The 27,160-nt window shown below is 39.1% G+C and overlaps 1 protein-coding gene across 12 annotated transcripts in view; it reads right to left on the bottom strand.

Annotated features, from left to right (window-relative positions):
- The window catches only part of SNAP91 (synaptosome associated protein 91), a 147,494-nt gene extending 120,910 nt beyond the window's left edge, over positions 1-26,584 (bottom strand). For 5 of the 12 annotated variants that reach the window (XM_027603055.2, XM_027603056.2, XM_027603046.1 and 2 more), the window contains exons 1-2: positions 26,449-26,584; positions 24,979-25,138 (exon numbers count right to left, since the gene is read on the bottom strand). In XM_027603055.2, the coding sequence (XP_027458856.1) occupies positions 24,979-25,108 (130 nt within the window). In that variant the 5' untranslated portion in view covers positions 25,109-25,138; positions 26,449-26,584. The other 7 variants (XM_035728574.1, XM_035728575.1, XM_027603050.1 and 4 more) reach the window with 6 other exon arrangements.
- Between the last annotated feature and the right edge of the window lie 576 nt (positions 26,585-27,160).

Raw genomic sequence — 27,160 nt, 5'->3', positions numbered from 1 at the left:
CACAAACAATTATAAGAACATATTATGAGCAACTATATGCCAGCAAGTTAGAAAACCTAGAAGAAATAGATGCATTCCTAGAGATGTATCAACTACCAAAACTGGACCAGGAAGAAATAGAAAACCTGAACAGACCTATAACCACCAAGGAAATTGAAGCAGTCATCAAAAATCTCCCAAAAAACAAAGGCCCAGGGCCAGATGGCTTCCCAGGGGAATTCTACCAAACATTTAAAGAAGAATTAATACCTATTCTCCTGAAACTGTTCCAAAAAATAGAAATGGAAGGAAAACTTCCAAACTCATTTTATGAGCCCACCATTACCTTGATCCCCAAACCAGACAAAGACCCCATCAAAAAGGAGAATTACAGACCAATATCCTTGGATGAACATGGATGCAAAAATTCTCACCAAAATACTAGCCAATAGGATCCAACAGTACATTAAAAGGATTATTCACCACGACCAAGTCGGATTTATCCCTGAGCTGCAAGGTTGGTTCAACATCCACAAATCAATCAACGTGATACAATACATTAACCAAAGAAAGAACAAGAATCACATGATCCTCTCAATAGATGCAGAAAAAGCATTTGACAAAGTACAGCATCCTTTCTTGATCAAAACTCTTCAGAGCATAGGGATAGAGGGTACATACCTCAATATCATAAAAGCCATCTATGAAAAACCCACAGCGAATATCATTCTCAATGGGGAAAAACTGAGAACTTTCCCCCTAAGGTCAGGAACATGGCAGGGATGTCCACTATCACCACTGCTATTCAACATAGTATTACAAGTCCTAGCCACAGCAATCAGACAACAAAAAGAAATAAAAGGCATCTGAATCAGCAAAGAAGAAGTCAAACTCTCACTGTTGGCAGATGATATGATACTTTATGTGGAAAACCCAAAAGACCCACCCCAAAACTGCTAGAACTCACACAGGAATTCAGTAAAGTGGCAGGATATAAAATCAATGCACAGAAATCAGGGGCATTCCTATACACCAACAACAAGACAGAAGAGAGAGAAATTAAGGAGTCGATCCCATTTACAATTGCACCCAAAACCATAAGATACCTAGGAATAAATCTAACCAAAGAGGCAAAGGATCTGTACTCAGAAAACTATAAAATACTCATGAAAGAAACTGAGGAAGACACAAAGAAATGGAAAAACGTTCCATGCTCATGGATTGGAAGAACAAATATAGTGAAGATGTCAATGCTATCTAGAGCAATCTACACATTCAATACAATCCCCATCAAAATATCATCCACTTTTTTCAAAGAAATGGAACAAATAATCCTAAAATTTGTATGGAACCAGAAAAGACCTTGAATAGCCAGAGGAATGTTGAAAAAGAAAAGCAAAGCTGGCGGCATCACAATTCTGGACTTCCAGCTCTATTACAAAGCTGTCATCATCAAGACAGTACGGTACTGGCACAAAAACAGACACATCGATCAATGGAACAGAATACAGAGCCCAGAAATGGACCCTCAACTCTACGGTCAACTCATCTTTGACAAAGCAGGAAAGAATGTCCAATGGAAAAAAGACAGTCTCTTCAACAAATGGTGTTGGGAAAATTGGACAGCCACATGCAGAAGAATGAAACTGGACCATTTCCTTACACCACACACAAAAATAGACTCCAAACGGTTGAAAGACCTAAACGTGAGACAGGAGTCCATCAAAATCCTCGAGGAGAACACAGGCAGCAACCTCTTCGACCGCAGCTGCAGCAAATTCTTCCTAGAAATATCGCCAAAGGCAAGAGAAGCAAGGGCAAAAATGAACTATAGGGATTTCATCAAGATAAAAAGCTTTTGCACAGGAAAAGAAACAGTCCACAAAACCAAAAGACAACCGACAGAATGGGAGAAGATATTTGCAAATGACATATCAGATAAAGGGCTAGGATCCAAAATCTATAAAGAACTTACCAAACTCAACACCCAAAGAACAAATAATCCAATCAAGAAATGGGCAGAAGACATGAACAGACATTTTTCCAAAGAAGACATCCAAATGGCCAACAGACACATGAAAAAGTGCTCAACATCCCTCGGCATCAGGGAAATCCAAATCGAAACCTCAATGAGATAGCACCTCACACCAGTCAGAATGGCTAAAATTAACAAGTCAGGAAACAACAGATGTTGGCGGGGATGTGGAGAAAGGGGAACCCTCCTACACTGTTGGTGGGAATGCAAGCTGGTGCAGCCACTCTGGAAAACAGTATGGAGATTCCTCAAAAAGTTGAAAATAGAGCTATCATACGATCCAGCTATTGCACTACTGGGTATTTACCACAAAGATACAAATGTAGGGATCCGAAGGGGTACATGCACCCCGATGTTTATAGCAGCAATGTCCACAATAGTCAAACTGTGGAAAGAGCCAAGATGTCCAACGACAGATGAATGGATAAAGAAGATGTGGTGTATATATATATACAATGGAATATTATGCAGCCATCAAAAGGAATGAGATCTTGCCATTTGCAACGACGTGGATGGAACTGGAAGGTGTTATGCTGAGTGAAATAAGTCAATCAGAGAAAGACATGTATCATATGACTTCACTGATATGAGGAATTCTTAATCTCAGGAAAAAAACTGAGGGTTGCAGGAGTGGGGGTGGGGTGGGAGGGATGGGGTGGCTGGTGATAGACATTGAGGAGGGTATGTGCTATGGTGAGTGGCTGTGAATTGCGCGAGACTGTTGAATCACAGATCTGTACCTCTGAAACAAATAATGCAATATATGTTAAGAAAAAAAAAAGAAGAAAAAGATAGCAGGAGGGGAAGAATGAAGCGGGGTAAAATCAGAGGGGGAGATGAAACCATGAGAGACGATGGACTCTGAAAAACAAAACTGAGGGTTCTAGAGGGGAGGAGGGTGGGGGGATGGGTTAGCCCTGGTGATGGGTATTAAAGAGGGCAAGTTCTGCGTGGAGCACTGGGTGTTATGCACAAACGATGAATCATGGAATACTACATCACAAACTAATGATGTAATGTATGGTGATTAACATAACAATAAAAATGTACTAGACATATTAAAAAAATTTCAAAAAATGGTAAAACAAAAACAATTACCATAAAAAATAAATACAAAACAAGTACTAAAAATGGAAATTTCCAAGTAACTTTGGGATAAATATTTTAAAAATATGACAAATATTAACCTAACTTCATATGATGGGGCTCCCTTTACTCTAAGTTTAAAGATCAAGAAAGGATGAGATGCCTGGGTGGCTCAGTCGGTTGAGCATCTGCCTTCGGCTCAGGTCATGATCCCAGGGTCCTGGGACTGAGCCCCACCTGGGCCCCCTGCTCAGTAGGGGTCTGCTTCTCCCCCTCCCCCTGTGCTCTCTCTCTCTCTCAAGTAAATAAAAATTTTTTAAAAAATTAAGATCAAGAGAGGAGACAGGAAAAAAATGAGGTTTCAAATTTGGAAAATAGTTTTTGACATCAATCCTCAAAAAGGTATGGATATAAATATCAAATGTTTGATTTTCTATTAAACTATGTCAAATATTTGTCTCCAAACCTCCCATTTCTTCATGACAGGTGCTTCACCTTTATTTTCTGTACTATACATTCTGACACTTAACTCCCCACCTTTCTTTCAGGATATAAAATTTTATATTCAGTGATTTACTATAACTATCTTCATTTTTCCCTTTTTACTTCCTTTCTATTTCTCATCATTTACTTTATTGTCATCAAATATATTACAATTTTTTATTAATCTTAACAGTTTCCTCCTATCTCCTCTATCCTACCTCCAAATAATTCATTAAAATTTTATTTGCATTTGTGATTAATATAAAAATGCTCTCAGGTAAGTTTTCTCATACATAAGGGGAAAATAGGCTATCATATATTGAGGGTTTTTCTAATGATTATGGACAAAGAACAATAACCTAATTTGATAATTTTAATTTTTTCCAGGGAATGGTTCCTAATATTACTGTAATGAACAAATCTCTCCTTGAGGAATAAATAATACTGTTATTCAAAACAAATGCAACACATTTCTAAAGTACCTCTCCTTTAGTACAGTTTTTTAAGAGACCTGTCATCTCATTATCTTTCTTTTGCTGTATAATTCAGAAAAGACTAGAAGATATTTTGAGATTTCCAAAATTAGGAAGCACTTGTTGAATGAAGGTTTGCAGGTCTAAGAAAACACAATTCAGCTCAGTTATACATTTAATAATAAAATACTCAATTCTCTATTAAAGCAATAGATACACTGAACAAGTTGTTTTGTTGAGTTATATCCATATTGATTGTTGTTAACTCCAAAGAAAGAGATGGGCCAATGTTATAAAACCCTATGTATTTTCATAGAAGTTTGGAAATAGGATAGTGAATCTTTAGCTCAAGAGGGACAAGTAAGTCATTACAATTTTGGCAATTTTTCTCTTATATCTCACGCCCTCTAACACCCTTCAATTTTATCTATTCTGTATGCACTATAAGAAAACTGAGATGGATAGTAGTTTGGTTCCCATATTAATTAACAGTCCAAAAATAATTGTTAAATTAGTATGGGAAAGCATTAATTCTTCTAAAAACTTTCACATAGTATAAAGAAAACTACTTAAACTACAATATAATTGACTTTTACATAAGATAACCAGTATTTAATATACATAATGGATCATACTATGATGTAAAAATTGCTAATATTCTTTTTTTATGCATTTGAATTCCAATACTCTACTACTGATAATTAATTCTTAGATTTAACTCAAGAATGGTACTCCTGGGGTGCCTGGGTGGCTCAGTCAGTTAAGCGGCTGCCTCTGGCTGAGGTGATGATCCTGGAGACCTGGAATTAAGCCCCACATCCTGGGTCTCCTGCTCAGCGGGGAGTCTGCTTCTCCCTCTGTCTTCCTTCCCCCACCCCCTGCTCCTGCTCTCTCCCTTGCTCATTCTCTCAAATAAATAAATAAGAATGGTACTCCTGAGTCAAGGCAAATGTTTGCCTTTTTCACACTTTTCATAGTGGCTGGCCAAGTTTAGCAGTTTAAGAAATTAAACAGAAAACACAAAAAAATGTTTAAAAATAAATAGCTCATATTTATAATTTATTTAAGATTTTGACAAACTCTAAGAACTATAACTTCCTTGAAGTTTTATGTATCTGGTCAATTAGTTTATTAATAGTTATAAATTCTTAACCACAACCATACAGCTTACTTACTGTTAGCTAGAAGGATGAAATTCTTACATGCAAAATTTTAAATGATTCAATTATTCAGCTACCAGTTTTTCAAAATGTCAATTCAAAAAATGAACACAATATCCTAAATGTTATTAAATTTTGCTACATAGTACTAAGTCTTGTTCACCTATTAGTATTAAAAGTTGTCTAAGTCCTGGGCGCCTGGGTGGCTCAGTTGGTTAAGCGACTGCCTTCGGCTCAGGTCATGATCCTGGAGTCCCGGGATCGAGTCCCGTATCAGACTCCCTGCTCAGCGGGGAGTCTGCTTCTCCCTCTGACTCTCTTCCCTCTCGTGCTATCTCTCCTTCTCTCTCTCTCTCTAATAAATAAATAAATTCTTTAAAAAAAAAAAGTTGTCTAAGTCCTTCAAATATATTTCACGATTAGTATATACAATATAAGCTGAGATTCACCATGAAAACTGATCTTACTTTTTTTTAATTTTATTTATTTATTTGACAGAGAAAGACACAGTGAGAGAGGGAACACAAGCAGGGGGAGTGGGAGAGGGAGAAGCAGGCTTCCCGCGGAGCAGAGAGCCCGATGTGGGGCTCGATCCCAGAACCCCTGGATCGTGACTTGAGCCAAAGGCAGATGCTTAACGACTGAGCCACCCAGATTGCCCCCTGATTTTACTTTAAAATCAATTTTACTATCAATTCAAAAATTTTTTTCTAAATATTAAAAAAACTCTTTCCTCAGGGAACGTGGCTCAGGTGGTTGAACATTCAACTCAGGTCATGATCTCAGGTTGTGTGATCGAGCCCCACATCAGGCTCTGAGCTCAGCTCAGAGTCTGCTTGGGATTCTCTCTCACCCCTTTCCCTCTGCCCCTCCCCCATTCACTCTAGTGCATGTGTGTGCTCTAATACAAATAAATAAATCTTTAAACCCAAAAATATCTTTCCTCAAGGGCAATTCATTAATGCTTAATGCAAAAAAGTCTCTCTAGAGTCTCTCCATTTCTACTCAAGTCTTCAACCATAATCCGAGAGCAGTGCAAATTGCTAACCATGAAGAATGTAGGCCCAACAATAAAGTCACTCCACATATTTTAGTTTTATCACTTCCTAGCTCTTGAACATTTCCATGGACAATTATCCTTATTTTTTTTTAAATCCTCTTTTTCTAAAAGACTGTATTTGAGAAGTTTAATATCTAAAAAATGCTAAATCTAAACCTATACCACCGGGTCTTAATATATTTCAGATTATTTTAATCAAACATAAGTTACACTAATACTTTTATAATCAGTATTAACATTTGTCAACAGAGCAAAACAAGATCATGAAGCCAGATAATGAGGGTTTAACTGCCTCATTTCTTTTTCATATCTTCTAGGAATAAACTATTATCTCTCAAGTAATGCAAGATCAGCACAGAGCAACGGAGGCTGGGCTCCTTTGGCATATTTACTGCTGCATACAGGACCTGAAAGGTACTTAGGAAGATAACTGTTAGGACCCAAAAGGTTTTTGCCTCTAATAACAATAATTTGTAGAGTAATTTAAGGTCAAAGTTTGTTGTTGTTATTCCTGTTTTTAACAAATCTATTAATTTAAGTGTTACCATATCCCCAGGATGCCTTAGAAAAAAAGAGATTGAGGCCCAAAGAAACAAAGTTAATCTGGACAGTAGCCAGATCATAGCCAGAAAGCAACAGAGCCCGGTATTACACTAGGTGCTCTGATCACAAATCAGTGCTCCTTCTGCTGTACCTTCCACCACCTCCCAAAGTCCTTACTTAACACATAGGATAAAGTAAAGTAAAGATGACTTCAGTAGCAAGTCATCAAAAGACCTAACTGACAAGGAGTGAGACTGGGACAAGAACAGTCATTTGAACTCAGCCCCTTCACCTTTTTTTCCCATTGGCTTTTGGCAGGGGTTTTGCCCATCTAGCTAATTTGCTAATGAACCGCCTTTATATCCCACCCCCTTTTTTTCTCCCTAAAACATTTGCATGGTGCTTTAACTGGTTTTGTTTTGGATTATTGCTACTTGTGGCACTAGAGACACAGACAACAAGCAAAAAACATGACACAAAGGAAAATACCCCCATAAGTTTTACAGTTACAACCTCTGATAAAATCCTGACCTCTCCCCTCATTATCTGTGGGACCTTGGGTGAGCTACCTAACCTCTTCAGGCCTTGCTTTCCTTCTCTGTAAAGTAAGGATAAGAGTATTTATCTCACAGGGGTTTGTGAGGATGGCAGCAATCGATAACATACAATGCTCATGTGTGGGCCTCTCCTTCACTCCAGAGAGCCCCTTTATTTTTCTTCATTTAAATCTTACAGGAAAAGACAGACAGTTAATGTACTACACATCAGAAAGTGAATAAAGAAACATCTTACATTAAAAAAGAAACCATATTCATGTAGGTACCTAAGTAAGAACTCAAAGAAAAGTTCTTGGTACTAAAATTCAAATATGCTTTGTATAACATATTTTAAGGCAATTGATTAATTTCAGACTTGATGCCTAAAGAAGGTTAGATCTTAAATGCAAAAATTCAAGCATCCTTTCCCTGTCTCACATTAGCTATAACATTCTCTGTTAATGCAAAATATAAAACCAGGAACAACACCCTTTGGCAATTAAATAGAGCAAGAAGAACTTCTCCCCATGGCCTATCACACAAATCACTGAATTACTAGATTTTAAAGACAAGGTCATTGTCTGATGAATTCTGGGCATGGAAACATCCAAGTTTAATGCCAATCTGGAGTTCTAGGTAAATCCAGCAAATGCTTTGCCTTAGTATCTAGAATGGATAAACTGCCTAGACAAGGGATGGCAAATGTGTCTCATCCTAAGTGCCAACTATAATTGACAGCAGAAATCCAAAGCATTGTCTATGGATGCACTAGGAGGCCAAATCAAAGCTTTGAAGAAAATTGTGTCAGGATCAATCTGCAATGTCTGCCAAGCCGGAGAAGTATGCAGTGAGTCTACTGGCTGGCTATTAGTCATCCATTTCCAGAATCATCTGGTCTCACAGAAAGAAAAATTAACAGCTAGCTGATTACTAGATAGTAACGGTCACATGACTATAGCAGCAAAATCCCTAGACATCTAAGTGGCATACAATAAGTGTTTTAGGATATAGGTGACAGGCCATAATCCAATTTCTTTTTCCATGGGCATGGTAGAGTCAACACTATGTGCTCATATGCCATTTCCTCCTCCTGGATTCACAGCTAGTCTTCATTTCCCACCTTCTCCTCATGAGGCCACTGAGTTCTTGCCAATGGAATACAGGCTAAATGATGTCTAGGGCTGAATGTAAATCTTCCCCTATAATACTTCCTCCACCCCATCCCCCATTCTGTCCTCTTTCCTCTGTCAGACAGATGCACAGAATCCAGTGGAGGACTCTGAAAGAATCCCTGTGATAGAATCCCTAGACGGAAGGAGCCATCCATAGCAGACTGAGATGTGGGCAAGACATAAAACTTGTTTCAAGTCACTAGCTCTTGGGATGCCCAACAAGGTAGTTCTGGTTAAGATCCACAACCATAGTATCATGCCACATACTCACAAAGATAAACCATGACCCGAGCAAGGCATATCAGAATTCTTCCCTATGAATTTGTAAAACTCTAGGTCAAGAGAAATAGGAGGTGGGGAGAGAATCCTAAGCAAGCACCAGAGACACCCATTCACCCTGCCTTTCCCTCAGCTTGGTTACAAGGGCCAAAATGATCCTGTCTTTGCCCAAACTAGTTTGATCTATAGTTCTATAACCCATAATCAAAACATGATTAATATGGGTATAAACCACAGATAACATTTTGGCATATACTCTACCAAAATATGTACCATGAACATATACGTACAGTACTTTTTTTTTTTAAAGAAAATTAGATCACATCTGATAAATTGCCTTTACATGTCAGATAGACTTTAACAATGTCGTTTTTCAAGGTTGCCCAGTATCATATTGTTTGGATACCCCACAATTTTTCAGTCAAGTATTTAGGCGTATTCAATTTTGTATTCCTACATACATTGCTGCAACAAATACCTCTGGATGCATACTTTTCGGCAGTTTGCCAATTATTTATCAGAGATAAATTTATAGCCATCAAACTGCTGGGATTTTTAAGAGTTTTAAGTAATATTGCCAATTTTCCCTCCCAAAAATTTGTACCAATTTATACTCCTACCAGTTGAGTGCCCAATTTATACTCTTCTTCATCCATCTGAAAAAGTAATGCTGAACTCAACCGAGGAAGCACTTCTTTGAGTTCACAGCATTACTGCATGAAATGATTAGCACAGTCCACAGAAAGGCCAAAGTCCCTATCTTCCACCGAGATATAGAGAACAGACCCTTGACAGAGTAATGTTATTGCAGTACACAGTTCTTCATAAAATGCAATAAAGTATAACTAAAAGTTAAGTGACTCCTCTGAAACTATGAGGAGCTCCCTGGTGGGGAAAAAAAAGTACAGAACCACAAAGCAATGAGGAGATGCAGGTGGTAAACAGTGGGCTCAGCCTGGTCCTTAGCACAGCCTAAAATCAGCCTTCCATGGAACCTTCCAAGGGTGCACTCATGCTCACTCAAGGCAGACACAAAACAGAACGTTAAATGTTAAAATGCTTAATGAAGAGCCCAGAAAAACATGAACACACTGCAACCCTATTGAGGTAGGGAGACAAAAATAACAAACCTTTGTTAAGCCATGGTCTCAGTGTTTAGTCAGACGATGGAGGATCTGTAAAGTGTACAGTCTGAAGTTAATCAAGTTGAGAATGGGATTATAGGAAGTTTTCTAAAATTCTATTTCAGTTTTTAAGAAAAAATAATGATATTTTCTGATATTTTTAATACTAAAAGAAAAGAATTACAGAGGATGATAAGTGGCAACTACTAGCTTTGGAGAGAAGAGGAGAAAGAAAATTTTTTACCTGGCTATTTTCTCAATCTTAATTTTACTAACATGTTTTTTTCTTGGGCATTAACAGGCTAACAAACCATGAAGTACGGCGTAGACATACTGAGATATACTTAGTATATATCATGATTTGGGGGGGGGGTTACTCTTGTTTTTTGTTTTGCATTAACAATTAAGCCTGATTATAAAATTCTATTATTTCAGTGGTGATAGTTAAGGAATGTTATAAATTATGTCACCAAATAATAAGACCAAACTAAATGGCCTCTAAAGTTCATTTTACACACTTTTTAGAAAACTTTCAACTAAGTTACATGAGTCTGTAATCTTTTTAGTCTTCACTGTCACCAACGGCATAGGCAGCATTCTCTGGTGTTAGCTCTATGACCCAAGAACCAAGCAACAGACAAGAAGGAAAAGACAAAAAGAGGTCAGGCTGGCAAGATGCAATCTGGAATGCCATTAGGGACTGCTTCCTGACTGGCCACTGTGTCAGAAGTGCCCTGGGTTTGGTTTGCATTTATGGTGAGTTCGACTTCAGACAAAGTTCACGTGTGTGTGTATGTATATACATTTTTTTTAAAAGATTTTATTTATTGATTTGAGAGAGAGAGACAGTGAGAGAGGGAACACAATTAGAGGGAGTGGGAGAGGGAGAAGCGGGCTTCCTGCGAGCAGGGAGCCCAATGCAGGGCTCGATCCCAGCACCCTGGGATCATGACCTGAGCCGAAGGCAGATGCTTAACAACTGAGCCACCCAGGCGCCCCTAAATATGTTTACATTTCTCACATGACTCGCCCAGATATTTCCTGGCACCAATACAGCAATCAGAACTAGGTGACCAAGGCAATGACCCGTTAGGGCATCTGCTCAAGGAAGACAGATAAGAATTATTCAGTATTAACCCATACAGAATGTATGATTTTGCCTCTTTAGGACTTAGATTCCTCATCTGTGAAAAGGAAGATTATCTCCAGCCTAGCAGGCCCTCCATATCTGGTCCCGGTTCACAACTCAGGTCTTGCTTAACATTCTTGGTCCTCCTAAATTCAGTTTTCCAGTAACCTTTCACTTCTTTAAATTCCTAAAATGTGTCTTGTCCCCTCTGAACCTCTTCTTAGAACAGTGTTCAGCAGCTCCTGTCTGCACCTAACCTAGGTAGTCCACTCGTTCTTCAGGTTGGGGTTTAAACATAACTTCTGCAAAGTACCTCCACTGGAGTCTTCACTCCCCCTCTTAACACTCAATTCTTTTTGAGCCACTTGTAATTATTTCTTTCATTTTCTGTCTCCCCTACTAAGTTTGCAAGAGCTGTACCTTGTTCACCATGGTATCCTTCCCTCCTGGAACAATTCCTGACATTTAGTAAATACCCAAATATTTGTTAAATGAATAAATAATGGCACTGTGCTAAATAAGTTATTGAAAGCCCCAATACTGAAAGTAATTTCTAATTTCTACAAACAGGTCATTAAAAGCCAAATTAAATATGCTAATGTTTATTGCTCTCTTTGCAAAGGCAAAACAACCCAAAGTTTTAGCTTAAGCTTGTCCCTCTTCCTCAGGGCTTTTCTAAACCCCTCATGTTTCTAATGGTAATATTATCATGTTAGTGAATAGTATCACTATATATAGAGTATCATTTTAATGAAAATTAAGAGTATATACTTTGAAATAATGTTTTTCTTCCATAACTATCCCTACCACTCACAATGTATGTACTTGTGAATTATAAAGTAGATATTAAAAAACAGTGCTACCTAACTGTATCCAACTCAAAACAAACTAAATCAAATGGGTACACACATATACACACAATAAATGCTAGTGAAGAATTTTCTCTAATATTAATAATCACTTACAATCTAATCATTGATGATATGCACCAAGAGAAATACACACATGCTTTAAATCCACAACCAAAAAAACTTTTTGTATCAAGGATATAATTTTCCCCAAATGAAATTTTTTTTCATGGAGCCCAATGCAGGTCTTAAACCCCCGACCCTGAGATCAAGACCTGAGCTGAGATCAAGAGTTGGACACTTAACCAACTGAGCCACCCAGGTGGCCCCCCAAGATGAAATTTCTATCATGTCACAAGGATACAAGTGTTGAAAGACTATCAAGAAATGGGCAGCTATGTACATTAAGCAATATAATGTTTCCTTTAATTGTTTTCCTTCAATATTACTCTTCTATGGCTTTGAAAACCTTGAGAGAAAATGATCAAGTTTAACTCCTTGCTCTTCTGCAAGGTTAGCAAGAAAAAGTTTACAAGAACAAAAAGTTCTGAAATTTGGGAAATATGAACTCTGTAACAAAAAAAAATCATTCAGCAAATGTTTACCAAACCTGCTTCCATGCTATTTTGGTGTTAGGGATAAGGCAGCTTCAATTAAACTGCAGACTAGAGGAAAAAAAATCACTAAATAGGATGCCACTAAAGCTCCGTGAATGATATGACAGGGATACATGCATAGGGGACCATTGAAGTCCTGAGAAGGAATGACTAAAGGTAGGTTTTAGAAATGAGATTTTTAAAATATATTAGAACACAGACACAGCACAAAGGCCCAGAAGTAATACAGAGGATAGTGAACCTAATGAATTTCAGTTTCTCAGGAATGAACTGTGGTGTGTATGGGGAGTGGAGGGAGAGGAAAGAACAGTGGATTGGAAACAGGCTGCATACACAAAAAAAACACACCTGATAATTTAGATAAATATTACTGGCATCCTTCCATTCATTTGGGTGAACTCACAAGAAAATAAAAGGTGATCCTCAAGGCCAAAACATAAAGAAGATACAGAAAAACACATGGTAAAGTGATATGGAGGAGAAGGCTCCTTGAGGCCAGGTGTTAGTTTGAGTGGCCAGAAGGCTTAGATTTTAACAGCCCTATGGGGAACAGAGAACGAGGTCTTTGAGACTAAGCAAGGTGGCGAGTTGGAATAAAGACCTTCACAAAAAGCTGGGACCATCAAAGGGACCATCAAACCCTTTACAAAGGGTTTACAACGCTTTGTAAAATCAGTAGAAAAAACAAAAACAAAAACAAAAACAAAAAAGAACACCTTCCAGCAAAGGAAGACAACAGAAAAGCTTGTCCCACTTAGTCTAGGTTCTGGGGAAATGAAGGGGGAAAAGAAGAAATCACTAGGGCTTTTGTAATCATAGCTTTCCTCTTGCCCAAGTTTCTGACTCATATTTAGACTACATATTCACACTTTTCTATTCAAGACCTTCAGAGCCATATGTGTTTCAGAATTTGATTGTTCAGATTTTACAAAAGTAATATGGTACATACCCCAGATATTAAGTAACACCCCAGTCTACTCTGGACAGCATATCATAATACAACAATATTTCTGTAGTTCAACATAAAAACTTCCATGGTAGGTAGTACAAATTTTGCTACCAAATGATTTACAAAAGAGAATTTTGGTCTTCTCTTTAGACTTTGAAATTATGGACCTAGACTTGCACTAGAGGGGAAACTCCAATAGCAGAAATCAACTTAAGGTGCTCCCATGACGGTAGCACTTGTGGGATCTGGCAGAGGCAGATACAAATCCTCTCTAGGTAATCCTAAATTCTCAGGATTCCCACAGATGAAGTCCAAAATTACAAACACAAAAGGAAACATTTCATGATTGAGGATCAGGCAAAAATAGCAAACACAGAGCTTCATGTAATGGAGATCTGTGAGATACAGAATATGAAATGAATTGCGTTTCAAATGAAGAAACAAAAGAGGAACTCAAGAATGTAAGAAATATATGCCATCCAAAAAAAGAGCAAATTTGAAAAACTTCAAAAATGAAAAATATAAGTGAATAAATTAAAAACTAAGGATGAGTAAAAGCAGATAAAACATAGCTAAAGAGAGAATTAATAAATAGGAAGTATCTGAAAAACAAAGCATACTAAACAGTAAAGCAAGCATTTAAAACTACAAAAGGTATATTTAGAGATACAAGGATATGATGTGAAAGTTTAATGTATATATAATCATATTTGAAGACAACAAAAAAGAAAATGGATGTAGGTCACAATCAATAATAAGAAATGCTGAGAATTTCCCAGACCTGAATAAGAGAAATGAATTCTCATATTCAGAAAACCCGAAAGTTCCAAAGAGGAGAAATAAAAGAAAGCTACATCTAAGGGGAAGGAAAGCTTCCGAATTCATTCTATGAGGCCAGCATTACTGATACCAAAACCAGATAACAACACTGCAAAAGAAGAGAACTACAGGCCAATATCTCTGATGAACACAGATGCAAAAATCTTCAACAAAATATCACCAAGCCAAATCCAACAACACGTTAAAAAATCATTTACTACAATCAAGTAGGATTTATTCCTGGGATGCAAAGGTAGTTCAATATTTGCAAATCAATGTGATACATCACATCAACAAGAAAAAGGATAAAAACTGTATGATTATTTCAATACATGCAAAAAAAAAAGCATTTGACAAAGTACAACATCCATTCATGATTAAAAACTCTCAACAAAGTAGGTTTAGTGAGAACATACCTCAACATAATAAAGCCATATATGAAACCTACAGCTAATATCATACTCAATGATGAAAAACGGAGAGCTTTTCCCCTAAGATCAGGAACAAGATCATTTCCACTCTCACCACTTTTATTCAGCATAGTACTGAAAGCCCTAGCCACAACAATCAGACAACAAAAAGAAATAAATTAGCAAGGTAGAAGTAAAACTTTCACTATTTTCAATGACATGATACTATATATAGAAAACCCTAGGGGTGCCTGGGTGGCTCAGTCATTAAGCGTCTACCTTCAGCTCAGGTCATGATCCTGGGGTCCTGGGATTGAGCCCCGCATCAGGCTCCCTACTCAGCAGGAAGCCTGCTTCTCCCTCCCCCACTCCCCCTGCTTGTGTTCCCTCTCTCGCTGTCAAATAAATAAATAAAATCTTAAAAAAAAAGAAAGAAAACCTTAAAGTCTCCACCAAAAAACTACTAGCACTGATAAATGAATTCAGTAAAGTCACAGGATACAAAATCAATATACAGAAACCTGTTGAATTTCTATGCAGTTATAATGAAGTAGCAGAAAGAGAAATTAAGAAAATAATTCCATTTACAATTACACAAATAATTAAGTGCCTAGGAATAAACTTAACCAAGGACATGAGACCTGTACTCCTAAAACTATAAAACACTGATTAAAGAGATTCAGGATGACACCAAGAACTGGAAAGACATTCCATGCTCATGGGTTTGAAGAATATTGTTAAAATCTCTGTACCACCCAAAGCAATCTACAGATTTAATGGAATCCCTATCAAAGTATCAACAGGATTTTTCACAGAACTAGAACAATCCTAAAATGTATATGGAACCACAAAAAAACCCCGAATAGCCAAAGCATCTTGAAAAACAAGTATAAAAGGTATCACAATCCCAGATATCAAGATAGTACTAAACTGTAGTAATCAAACAGTATGGTACTGGCACAGAAACAGACACATAGATCAATGGAACAGAATAGAGAGCCCAGAAATAAATCCACGACTATATGGCCAATTAATCTCCAACTAAAGGAGGCAAGAATATTCAATGGGAAAAAGACGGTCTCTTCAACAAATGGTGTTGGAAAAACTGGACGACTACATGCAAAATAATGAAACTTTCTTACACCATACACAAAAATAAATTAAAAAATGGATTAAAGGACCTAAATGTGAGACATGCAGTCATAAAAATCTTAGAAGAAAGCACAGGCAGTAATTTCTCTGACATCAGTCATAGTGATATTTTTCTAGATGTGTCTCCTGATGCAAGGGAAACAAAAGCAAAAATAAACGACTGGGACATCAAAAAAAACAAAAGCAAAAATAAACGACTGGGACATCAAAATAAAAAGCTTCTGAACGGCAGAGGAAAAAACCAACAAAACCAAAAGACAACCTACTGAATGGCAGGAGATATTTGCAAATGACATATCCAATAAAGGGTCAGTATCCAAAATATATAAAGAACTTACACAACACCAAAAAAGACAAATAATCTAAATAAAAAATGGACAGAAGACATGAACAGGTATTCCTCCAAAGAAGACATACAGATGGCCAACACACACATGAAAAGATGCTCAACATCACTTATCATCAGGGAAATGAAAATCAAAACCATAGTGGATATCACCTCATGCCTGTCAGAACAGCTAAAGCCAAAAACACAAGAAAGAGTAAGTGTTGGTAAGGATGTAGAGAAAAAGAAACCCTCTTGCACTGTTGGTGGGGATTCAAACTGGTGCAGTCACTATATAAAACAATATGGAGATTCCCCAAAAATAAAAAATAAAACTACCATATCATCTAGTAATTCCACTACTGGCTAATTACCCAAAGAATATGAAAACACTAATTCAAAAAGATATATACACCCCTATGTTTACTGCAGCATTATTTACAATAGCCAAATTATAGACATAGCCCAAGTGTCCACTGACAGACGAATGGATAAAGAAGATGTGAAGGTTACATGTGTTACATCTTATTCCGTTACACAACGGAATATTACTCAGCCATAAAACATAACGGAATCTTGCCATCTGCAACAACATGGATGGATCTAGAGGGTATGATGCTAAATGAAATAAGTCAGTCAGAGAAAAATAAATACCATACGGTTTCACTCATATATGAATTTAAGAAACAAAACAAAGGACAACAACAAAGAGACAAACTGAAAAATAGACGTTTACAGAGATGAGAGAGAACTACAGAGAACCACAGAGATGGTTACCAGGGGGAGGAGAGTAGGAGGATGGGTGAAATAGATGATGAGGATTAAGAGTATACTTACCACGATGAGCACTGAGTAATGTCTACAAGTGTTGAACTACTATATTGTACATGTGAAATAAATACAACACTGTTATATTAACTATACTGAAATTAAAATTTAAAAAAATAAAAAAAGAAAGCTATATCTACACACACATACCCTAAAGAAGGACAAGACAAATGAGATTATAAAAGCTGCCACAAAAATAGAGATTACCTAAGGGCAGGTGGACTCATATATGACTTTTTTTTTCTAAATTTTTTTTATTTTTTAAGATTTTTTATTTATTTATTTGACAGAGAGAGAGATAGCGAGAGAGGGAACACAAGCAGGGGGAGTGGGAGAGGGAGAAGCAGGCTTCCTGGCGAGCAGGGAGCCCGATGCGGGGCTCGATCCCAGGACCCTGTGATCACGACGCAAGGGAAGGCAGACGCTTAATGACTGAGCCACCCAGGCACCCCTCATATATGACTTCTTAAAAGGAATAACAGAAGCCAAAAGAGTGAAATTATCTTCAAAGGAAAAATAACTGTCAATCCAGAATTGTGTACACAGATAAACTATCTTTCAAAAATATGGGCAAAATAATTTTTTTTTAAGACAAAATCAGAGTTGACTACTAAAGAACCTCACTGAAGGAAGGAGTTTCAAAAGGATACAGTTCAGGAAAATCTTAGGCATAATGAAGGAATGGTGAAAAAAGAAGTCAAGGAGGATTTACCGACATAAACTTTGCCTGTATCAAATAACAACGTCTAGCTTTGTGGGTTAAAACTATGGTAGAATTAAAACACTAGACAGCACAGCATGTAAGTAAGAAGTGGGTGACTGGAGTAAAGTTTCTAAGTTTCTCTTCTTTGGGAGGAAATAAAAAGATACTGTTCTACTTTAGACTTCAAGTAGGCATATTAAGTTTTTCAAGGTGATCACTAAAAGAACAGAAATAATATAGATTTTAAACTTCCAAACTGTAGAAAGAGAAAGTTGGAATTAATGTAAAAACCGAAGTAACTAAAAACAAAACAAAACAAAAACAACAAAAAACTGAAGCAACTGAAAGCAGGAAGCAAATACAAGCATGGAGAAGGGGTAATGGCAAAGCACTAGTGATCATATCTGTCGTTACAGTGGTGGGAGTAGCAGTAACGATTCTAGTAGGGGCAAGAGTAGCACCAACAGCAATTGTAGGAGTAATGGTTAACAGTAACAGTGGCAGTAATAACTGATATTCATTGCACATTTGTGAATCAAGCTCTGAGCTAGGTGTTTTACATGCATTATCTCATTTATTCCTCACTAAAGATGAGGTAGGTACTATTGCTAAACTTCTTTTTACAAATGAGGTTTATTACTGATCTAAAGCAAAGCAGAGACAGTTAAGGAGGAGATTTCAGAGAGTTTTTAACAACTGAGTACCCACTGGATGTGAGAGATGAGGGATAACTCTCAAATTAGTGGCTTGCCCAATTGGGTTGGCAATGCCTGGCCCCTAAGAGCAATCCTATTACTTCATGCACGGATTAAGCCAAAGACACAGAATATCCAAAGAAGGGTAGACTTGTGTTTGTTTTCTTTGGAATGGTGAAATTCTGTTTCAAGAAGCTTGGGTGTGAAAGAAAAACAAGGGACAATATAGTTGGTTGCTGGAAGAGGTTATAGAGTCCAAGGAGAGTTGTGTGTAGGTGGCTTTGTTTGTTTTAAATGAAGATACTTGAAAATGCTTATAAGAGAGACAGAAGGAGAGTTTAAAAATACAGATGACAGAATAGCTAATATAGAAAGAAGGAGAGTTATCATTTAAAATAAAAGTGCTAACCTTGGGAAAATAATTAATGATCAGGCCAAAAAGCAAAACCACACGAAGTAGACAAAGATGCAGCTTCTCTCTCTCTCCTGAGTAGCCAGGAATGGCATATCACAAAATCCTTTAGGAAACATTAGATCTTTCTTAAAGATGCATAATAGAGAAAGTTTACATATACATGGGAGGGCAGGAGGGATCCTCACACATTTGGAACAAAGAGAGAGCAGGAACCCAGTTCTAAGAAGGCTGTGGGCTTCAGGGTACAATTCTCCCTCTGGCCTGTGCTTTCACCCAGCTGCTCCTAGGAAGACTCCATCCTGTCTTACAGCTCATCATGCAGCTGACATTTGTATGCCATTCTCCTATTCTCCCCTTTATGAGAAACAAAACCTAGAGCACGTTACATAAACACCTAAGAAAAAAACAGACAGCTAACATTTCCCTTCACAAGCAAACAATGTTTCTCAGTGAAGAGAAAAACATTTGCCAACAAGGTGGAACTGAAGAATAAATATTTTTAATGGCAAGAAATGTGGCTTTTCAAATTATTTAACTTAACTATGATTATATTTGAAGGCTTAGTCAGTAGCAACTGGCTCAGGAGTTGAGTCTCTGTAAAGAAAGCATCCTAGGTCATCCGGGAAGAAGGTTATATGTCACTTCGGACCTTCTTGACCAAGTATTGAAACCTAGATAAGCTCCAAAAACACCATATCCCAGCATCAATCAATCTGAAGGTAGGTGGGAAGATATCTAAAGGATATTTATTTGTGAAAAGCTAAGAGATGGATCCATAGCAACTAAGTGCACAGATTAAATTTACAATTAAGACTTTAGCAGTCATTTATTAAACATTAAAACTCATATGGCAATGTACCAAAAATCGAGATTTTAATCTAAAATGCTGCAAGCTAATATTACAATTAAGATGTGAATTTACCTACTCTGTATATAATTTTATATTTTTTCCATATATTCAATTTTTACAACATTTAAAAAATTGATTTGAATTACCAATTTTATACTGGTTCTAAGTTAAGTATCTGCTAACCATACCGATCACCAAAGGAGAAAAAAAAACATCTAAAGTGACCCAAATAGAATTAACATTATACCATAAAAAAAAGATTTCTCTGAAAATATAGAAATAAAAAGATCCAGAAAAAAATCCTTACTATTCCACTAGCTGATATAAAGTCTGCTTAATTATTTTAAGTCATTTTCAAACATGCTCCCTGCTGTTACTTGAGACTCTTTGCCACTCTTCTGCTTTGCATGCTCCTGCCAACCCCTGACCCTCACAGGATCTCTCTGCCCCCCTCTTCTGGCATGCTGAGTGTTGTCTGGGAATGTCACAGGACCATACAGACTGGATTCTTTACAGATTTGCTGTATCAATGATCATGGACTCAAATGCTTTTCCAAAAGTATATTTCCCCCAGCTCTTCGTGATTGCCTAAAAAATACTATCTCCATCTTCACGCTTGTGCTGGGTCTTCTGGTGAAATCAAGAAGGAACAGAGCATGCCTTCATACAGAAGAATGAGAGGGTATATTTAGTCAATAACAAATAGTGAAATGAGAACAACTGGGATAAAAGTAAAATATACTTACAACAAATCAGTACACTTCTCATGTTGAAAGTTACTCTAGTGTTCAGTAAACTTTTATAGATTGATCCAATTAATTTTATTCAATAATCTCTGCCTGTTTTTTGGATTTGTGCACTATAGAAAGCTTTATTAACTTATCACAAATATAGATATGGTATCAACTGAATTGGTGTGCAAATAGCATTTCTATAAATCAAAATATATTTTATTTATACTAAGCAAGCTTAGGTATAGAAAATAAACTTAAAGTTATTGTAATTAATTAAAATTTAGGGTTAAATTTACATTGTTTACTCACAAAATTTCTTGCTTTACAGATATTTTATGAATAAAATTAAAACAGCAGGTATTTTGTGGTAATTGCCCAATATTTGCCTTAAATCAAAACACAGTCCAAATCTCCCATTACTTCTACCAGATATTCTAGTAAGAAATAAAATCCTGTTTTTCTTTTTTAAAAATATTTATTTATTTATTTATTTATTTATTTATTTATCTATCTATTTAGGGGTGGGGGAGAGAGCGCAAGCAAGCACGGGGAAGGGCAGACAGAGACAGAGAATGTCAAGCTGACTCCCTGTGGAGTGTGAAGCCTGAAGTGGGGTTCAATCCCACTGCCCTCAGATCATAACCTGAACCGAATCAGAGTTGGATGCCCAACTGGCTGAGCCACCCAGGTGCCCCAAATCTTACTTTTTCTTAATTTGGGAGGATAGGAATCCTTTATAAAATACCAGCTAGGATCCCTCAAACATAAGATTCAGAACTTGAATTATTTGCTCATTATGTGGCATAAGCTCATTTTTAAAAACCCTCAAGAGGTTTAGAATGGGAAAAAAATAGCATTACTGATAACCAATTTGGCTTTTCACAAGGTTTGGTTTGATAGTAATAGTAATGTCTAAGTTTGAATTTTGATGATGTTAAAGAGGTTGTTGTTGTTTTTTTTAAACAATATGGCATATATAGAAATTGTTGGTAAAAGCTACTAACAGAAATGAATCTTATACTAGAGCTGCCAAACTTTCCAAGTTTCTCTCTGCAGGTGTTACGTTGGGTCAACTCTATTTCTTGGTTGTTCTTTAATGGTGACACAGCACTTGGGTAGATACTAGGTGCCTTACTGGATCTTATTACTTTATTACTGACTTGGGCTATCCTTTAGGCCATCAGCTACAAAGCAGAAAAGGAAAAAAAAGCAACTGAAATGTAAAACAGTTGTAACCAAGAAGGTAAATACTTGCTGAATCCTGGATGTTTTATGTGTTACCAAATAGGTATACAAAGTTACAAGGAAAAGGAAACAAGGATGTACAGGCGCCCCCAAGAAACTAATGTCAAACTAACAATGGTCAGGTGTTTGTTAATTTTCATGTACAAGTGGTAACATTATTATAGTAGTACAGAATAAAAGTTTTACATAATTCAAAAGTACCTTAAGATATATAATCATTTTTTTAGAATATTAAAAATATTAATATTATTTTAAATTCAATATGTAACTGCTGATTATGGTGAAGCTTTTCTGAATATATTTTTCCTCTAAGAAACTGTTATTGAAAAAAAAGGGAAAAAAATCTGAGACTGTATGTCTAGAGTTTCTTTATCTCTACCTTCTCACCATATATAATTCTGCCCCCAGATGTTAACTAATCATTCCTGTAAATGTTTAAATCATATATCATTAAGCATAATTTTATAAATCACCAGAATTAACAGTAATTTTCCTGGCCTATCAACCTGCAGAGGGAAAAAAAAAATCTTTTCAACCAGCCTTTTAAATAAATAATATTTGAAGCCCATTCAGTTAACCCAATATCTGGGAAAAAAAATCACAAAACCATAAACTTTAATCTTATAATCTTCCAACCTAAACTCCAAACCCAAAAGTTATACACCAATCAAATTAAAAATTAAATTTTTTTGGTCTCAAATTCCCAACTCTACATTGTGCTCTTTTCCTCCCAACTACTATTTAATATTTTCAAAACTAAAACATTACTTAAGAATGCTTCAGCGCCTATAGGGAAAGTCAGTTATGTGTTTGCATGTTCTAATAATAGGTGTGATTCACTTTATAACTGGTGTTACTGAAAACCTTTGAATTACTAAGGTAGTCGACTGTTATTTCAAAGAACTTCACAAGGAATTCCAAGCAAAGATGCCCTCTTACAATGCATATAAACACAACAGTATTTCTATTTTCAAATTTTCCATATCATTTTTTCAGTAATGTGATATCTGTCTTTCCAAATTCTGCCCTAAGGTTGTTTTTAAGTGCAGTTAATTTATTTTATTACTTACTCAAAAAGTAAAACATCAAAAAGAAAAACTAATACTCTTCACGGCTTATCTTTTGCTCATTTTTTTCATTGACTGAATTTAAAATTCTTCATGAATATCATAGAGATTGCAATAATGACGTGGGTTGTGCTGCTTGATTTCACACAAAGCCATACAAACAGGATGGGTATTTTGTAAATTAAACCATTCAGGCTAATACTGTTCCTTCCCCCCTCCAATAGAAAATATGACTAAATAAACTACAGACAACAGTTAAGTGCAGTGGTTAAAAGCTGTGAAAGTTAATTACCTTCCCTGAACCTGTTAAGCAGCGATAAATTAATAATGTAAAGCCCAGTGCCTGGCATATAGTATCTGCTCAATAAATGTTTAGCTGTTATTATTATTCTCATTAATAATTCAATAACAATTCCTGCTTTATCTGCTTTCTAAATACAGAATCTCCCCGTTATGTTCTACATCTTCAAAATCACCCCACTTACTAACATGCTGGAAATACTGGAAAACCTCCCACCTTGAAAATTTTTAAAAGACCATCCAGATCTAAAAGATTAAGGCGACTAAATATTTAGATATGGAAGAGTCTATATTTGAATAATGTTTTAATGAAATGCTCAAATCTGTGAACGTTCTATGAAATGTATTGATATATTGATCTACCACTTTCATAGCATTTAGCAAACCCATCACCTATAGCTTTTTTATTACGAATATTTGCTAGACTGACATATACCTTTAAGACATGAGTCATCTTTCCAGAGTTGGGGAAACTGATGGAAAGATGGCTAAATGATTCAGCATGCTGCAGCAAAATAAGCTGGTCATGAATTTATAATTTCCACTTCTGTTAGGTGCCCTGGCCCTGGTGGGCTCTTCCATCCTGTACTGTATATATAACACATGATACCACATCAACAAATTCTGTTAAAAATTCCCTCAGGGAAGGAGTAATGGTGTTCTCCCCTCAGACAAGCTTCTAGAAGCAAAATTATTCAATTTTATGACACAACAGCCTCACAAGGCTGGATAACCCTTACAATGTCCAGTTGTAAGCTTCATCAAGCTGTGCTTATACAGATAATAGGACTAAAGTCAATTCTAACACTAGGGCCATTTTCTCAGCTGCAAAAGGCAGACACTGGAGAAGGCCTGAAGCAAAAGAAACCCAGAAAATGGGGAAAGGAAGCCAGATGGGAAATGGGTATGGCTAAACTTGTGTCTCTTATGCCAACACTGACCTTTACCAACAAACATCATAGCAGAGCGGGTCCCAAGCAGGTCAAAAAGACTGAGCAGCAGCTATAGAACATATTCTGATGTAGCCTTAGCTATAAGGAGCTTCACTACCTAAAGCCAGTGAAAGCCTTTTTCTAAGTCCCTATTTGTCCTTCAATAACAAAATATTTACTGTGTTAATCCAATGAAAAATTTATATTAGAAATACATAGATTCCAAACTAGATTAAAGCCTTTTCCCATCAAATAACCAATATAAAGAAAAGGCATTATGAATGAAATGTTTTCTTGTAAAAGTGCACTATCTCGAATGCTGGGAAAGCACATCCATTTTGTGACCACAGCATAGTCATTCTGCCCACCAGTTTCTGAGAAAGGGACAAAGAAGTGTGCCAGGATGTGTGAAATGAAATCGCCATTATCTATGAAGTCCAATTTCCTCATTCAATAGCTTGAATTTATTTCAGTTTGGTATGGTTACATACAACATACACTCATACACCCACACTCACACACGAAATCTCAGCAGCCACACTGAAAAAGAAGACACTATTTTAAAACTACTCAAAAATATATTTATAAAACTAGGGTGACAAGTTTGACCTTTTATGATTTCACCTTTCTTATTATTTTCTTTGGGGGCTTGTGTGACTGTGCAACCCCTGATTTCCTGTAACCTGGACAAAGTGGTGGTGTGTGGAGAAAGAAAAAAAAAAGAGGTGAAACGTGTCTAATCCAGAATGTACAATTCCTCAGTATTTTATACTATTGATATATACAGAATTTTTTTTTCTCCACCAAGACCTTGGAGGTCAACAGGAGAAAAAAAAAATGGCTCTTACACAAACAAGGTTTCAGGGTTGACCCAAGGCAACACCTCCACGTCTGGAGATTTCGAGCTCAGGGGCAGCCCAGCTGGGAGTTCTGAAAGCTGCAGCATTATCGACAGCAAGCCCAGGCCGCACGCCGGCATCCAGGGCGCCTCTGCCGTGCGCATGTCCCACTTATATAAAAAGATGCTTACAGTCCAGGTGCTTTTTCTTGGGGCCCATCACTTCATGAGTGGTGGCTTTGCAGACCGCTCTCGCAACAGCGGAGCCTGTCACGCTGTACTGAGCGGCGGCGATCCGATCCGTGAGCGTTTGGCCCGACATCTTCTCCGGCCGCGTCTATCACCTCCTCTTCTGCGGGAAAGGAGGGGAGATGGTCCTGCTTTAAACCCGCAGACCCTACCCTCCGAGCACCCCGGCCCTGCCTCCTCCAGCCGCACGGCGGCTCTCTTCTCCTCCGTCCCCGCCCTGGATGGGTATCTAGGAGCCAGCAACGCGCTAACCCCCCTGGTGAGACGCGATCTAGGGGGTCTTCAACAAGAGTAGGTCCGTCACCGAACCCCAGCACCGGCTCCGGTCCCAGCCTCGTGACACCGTCCCGGTCCACTCGCCCTACCGCCCGCCTCACCCCTCCGGCACCCCCCTGTCAATCAGCACTTCGCCTGCAACCTGATCCCCGCGTGTCGGACCAGCCCCGGCGTGCGTCGGGGCTATTCCCTGGGCGCCGCGCCCACCGGGTGCCCACCTCTCGCTTGCCCGCCGCAGCGTTTCTTCCCAGTAGCCCGCAGGCTCCGGGGTCTGAATCGGATACCCAAGCCCTGACCGTTTCCCTCTTCCTCCTCGCGCTGCTGCAGCAGTGGGCTCGTCCTCCCTCGGGCGCGGTGGAGATTATCCTAGCATTGCGCCATATTATGCCCTCGCCTCCCTTGCCTTCCTCGCCGCCGCCTCCCAAGCCCCGCCGAGGCCCTTCGCCCGAGTCCCCTCCCCTCGCCCCCAATCCCCGCCGCAGGGGCCGCCCGGGGGCTCTGCGGAGGCGCCGGAGTCTCTCGGCGCCTCGCCCTTCCTGGCAGTGGAGCAGAGATGGGCTGACAGCCCAGCCCAGCCCCCCGCCCGCACTCGAGCGCGCCGCGGAGCTGTCACCCAGCCGCTGCCCTTCTCTGCGCCCTAGGATTATCCTCTCCGGAGCCGCGCGCTGCCCGGCGCGGGGGAGGGGACCGAGCCGGGGCCGCGGGTACTCACCCCGCCCCAGGAGCGGCGCCTCCCGCCGCAGGATGAGCGGAGCCTGGGCCGCCGAGGGAAGCCGCGCCGGGTGGGTGTGTGCGACAGCGCGCGGACCCGGTGTCCCGGGGCGAGATGCCTCCAGCCCTAGCCCGCACGCCGCCCCCCCCCCGCCGGCCCTCAGCTCCGGGGTCCCTGCGCCCGCCGCCCGTGGCCCCGATAGCCTGTACCCGCCCGCCGCCGCCTCCTCCGCCAGCGCTGCCGGGTCTCTCTAGCGATCCGCGCCGCGTTCCCATCCCCGCCCCCACCTCAGCTGTGGCTGCTCCAACGAGTCAGGTGACGGCGGCGGACTAACCCGGGCGAGCTCTCTGCCGAGCGCCTCGCGGCCCCCTCCCAGCTACTCACACACGCTACCACCCCCCCCTTCCCCGGGACCGCCAGCTTACAGGCAAGGGGGCGCCGCGCGCTAGCATCCCCGGCCAGCGCGAGACGAGGAGGAGGCGGGGATGACAGGGAGGCCGACACCCACCAGCCAACCACCCTCCGCGAGGCTCTCAGCAGCCCCTCCGCCGGCTAGACCCGCACCCAGCACGCACTGCGTGCGCGCGCACCGCGCACACCTGCCGGGCTACTGCGGGATTCGTGGAGGGCGGCGGGGGCGTTGGAGCAGCCCTGCCAGTGGGCTTTTCAAGTGCTGCTGTGAAGGCCAAGGCTAGGGCGTCGTCGCGCGCGGCCGGGCAAAGCCCTGCCCTTTCTCCTCTACATTCTGTCTCTGACACGCCCGGCTGTCGAAGGCAGCCGTGGCCGGGAAGGGCAGGGCCATTTAAATGGCAGATTCTGCAAGCCAACCGTGCCGTTCGTTACCTGTACCTCAACAGCTTGGAGCTCCCTTACTTGTTTCAGTTACAATTGGGAGCCGGGGTGGGCAGGTAACTCTAGCCACGTTGGTCTTAAACGGGTACAGAGGTCTGCTCCAAGTGTGAATAATGAACAAAACCATCAATCAAGGCCCAAATTATATTCACAGTAATTATTTGGGTGTGTAGAGAAAACTCTTTGTATCCTTAAAAAGTAACGTCTACCAATTAAATATAGTGTTTGAATGTCTTTACATTTGAACTGCATACATGAATTTCTTAAACGGGGATTTGGACTGGA

Source organism: Zalophus californianus, chromosome 7 (genome assembly GCF_009762305.2).
Source record: "Zalophus californianus isolate mZalCal1 chromosome 7, mZalCal1.pri.v2, whole genome shotgun sequence".
Classification (NCBI taxonomy): domain Eukaryota; kingdom Metazoa; phylum Chordata; class Mammalia; order Carnivora; family Otariidae; genus Zalophus; species Zalophus californianus.
Note: the sequence above shows the minus strand (reverse complement) of the source record. Positions and strands in the feature narration are given on the sequence as shown.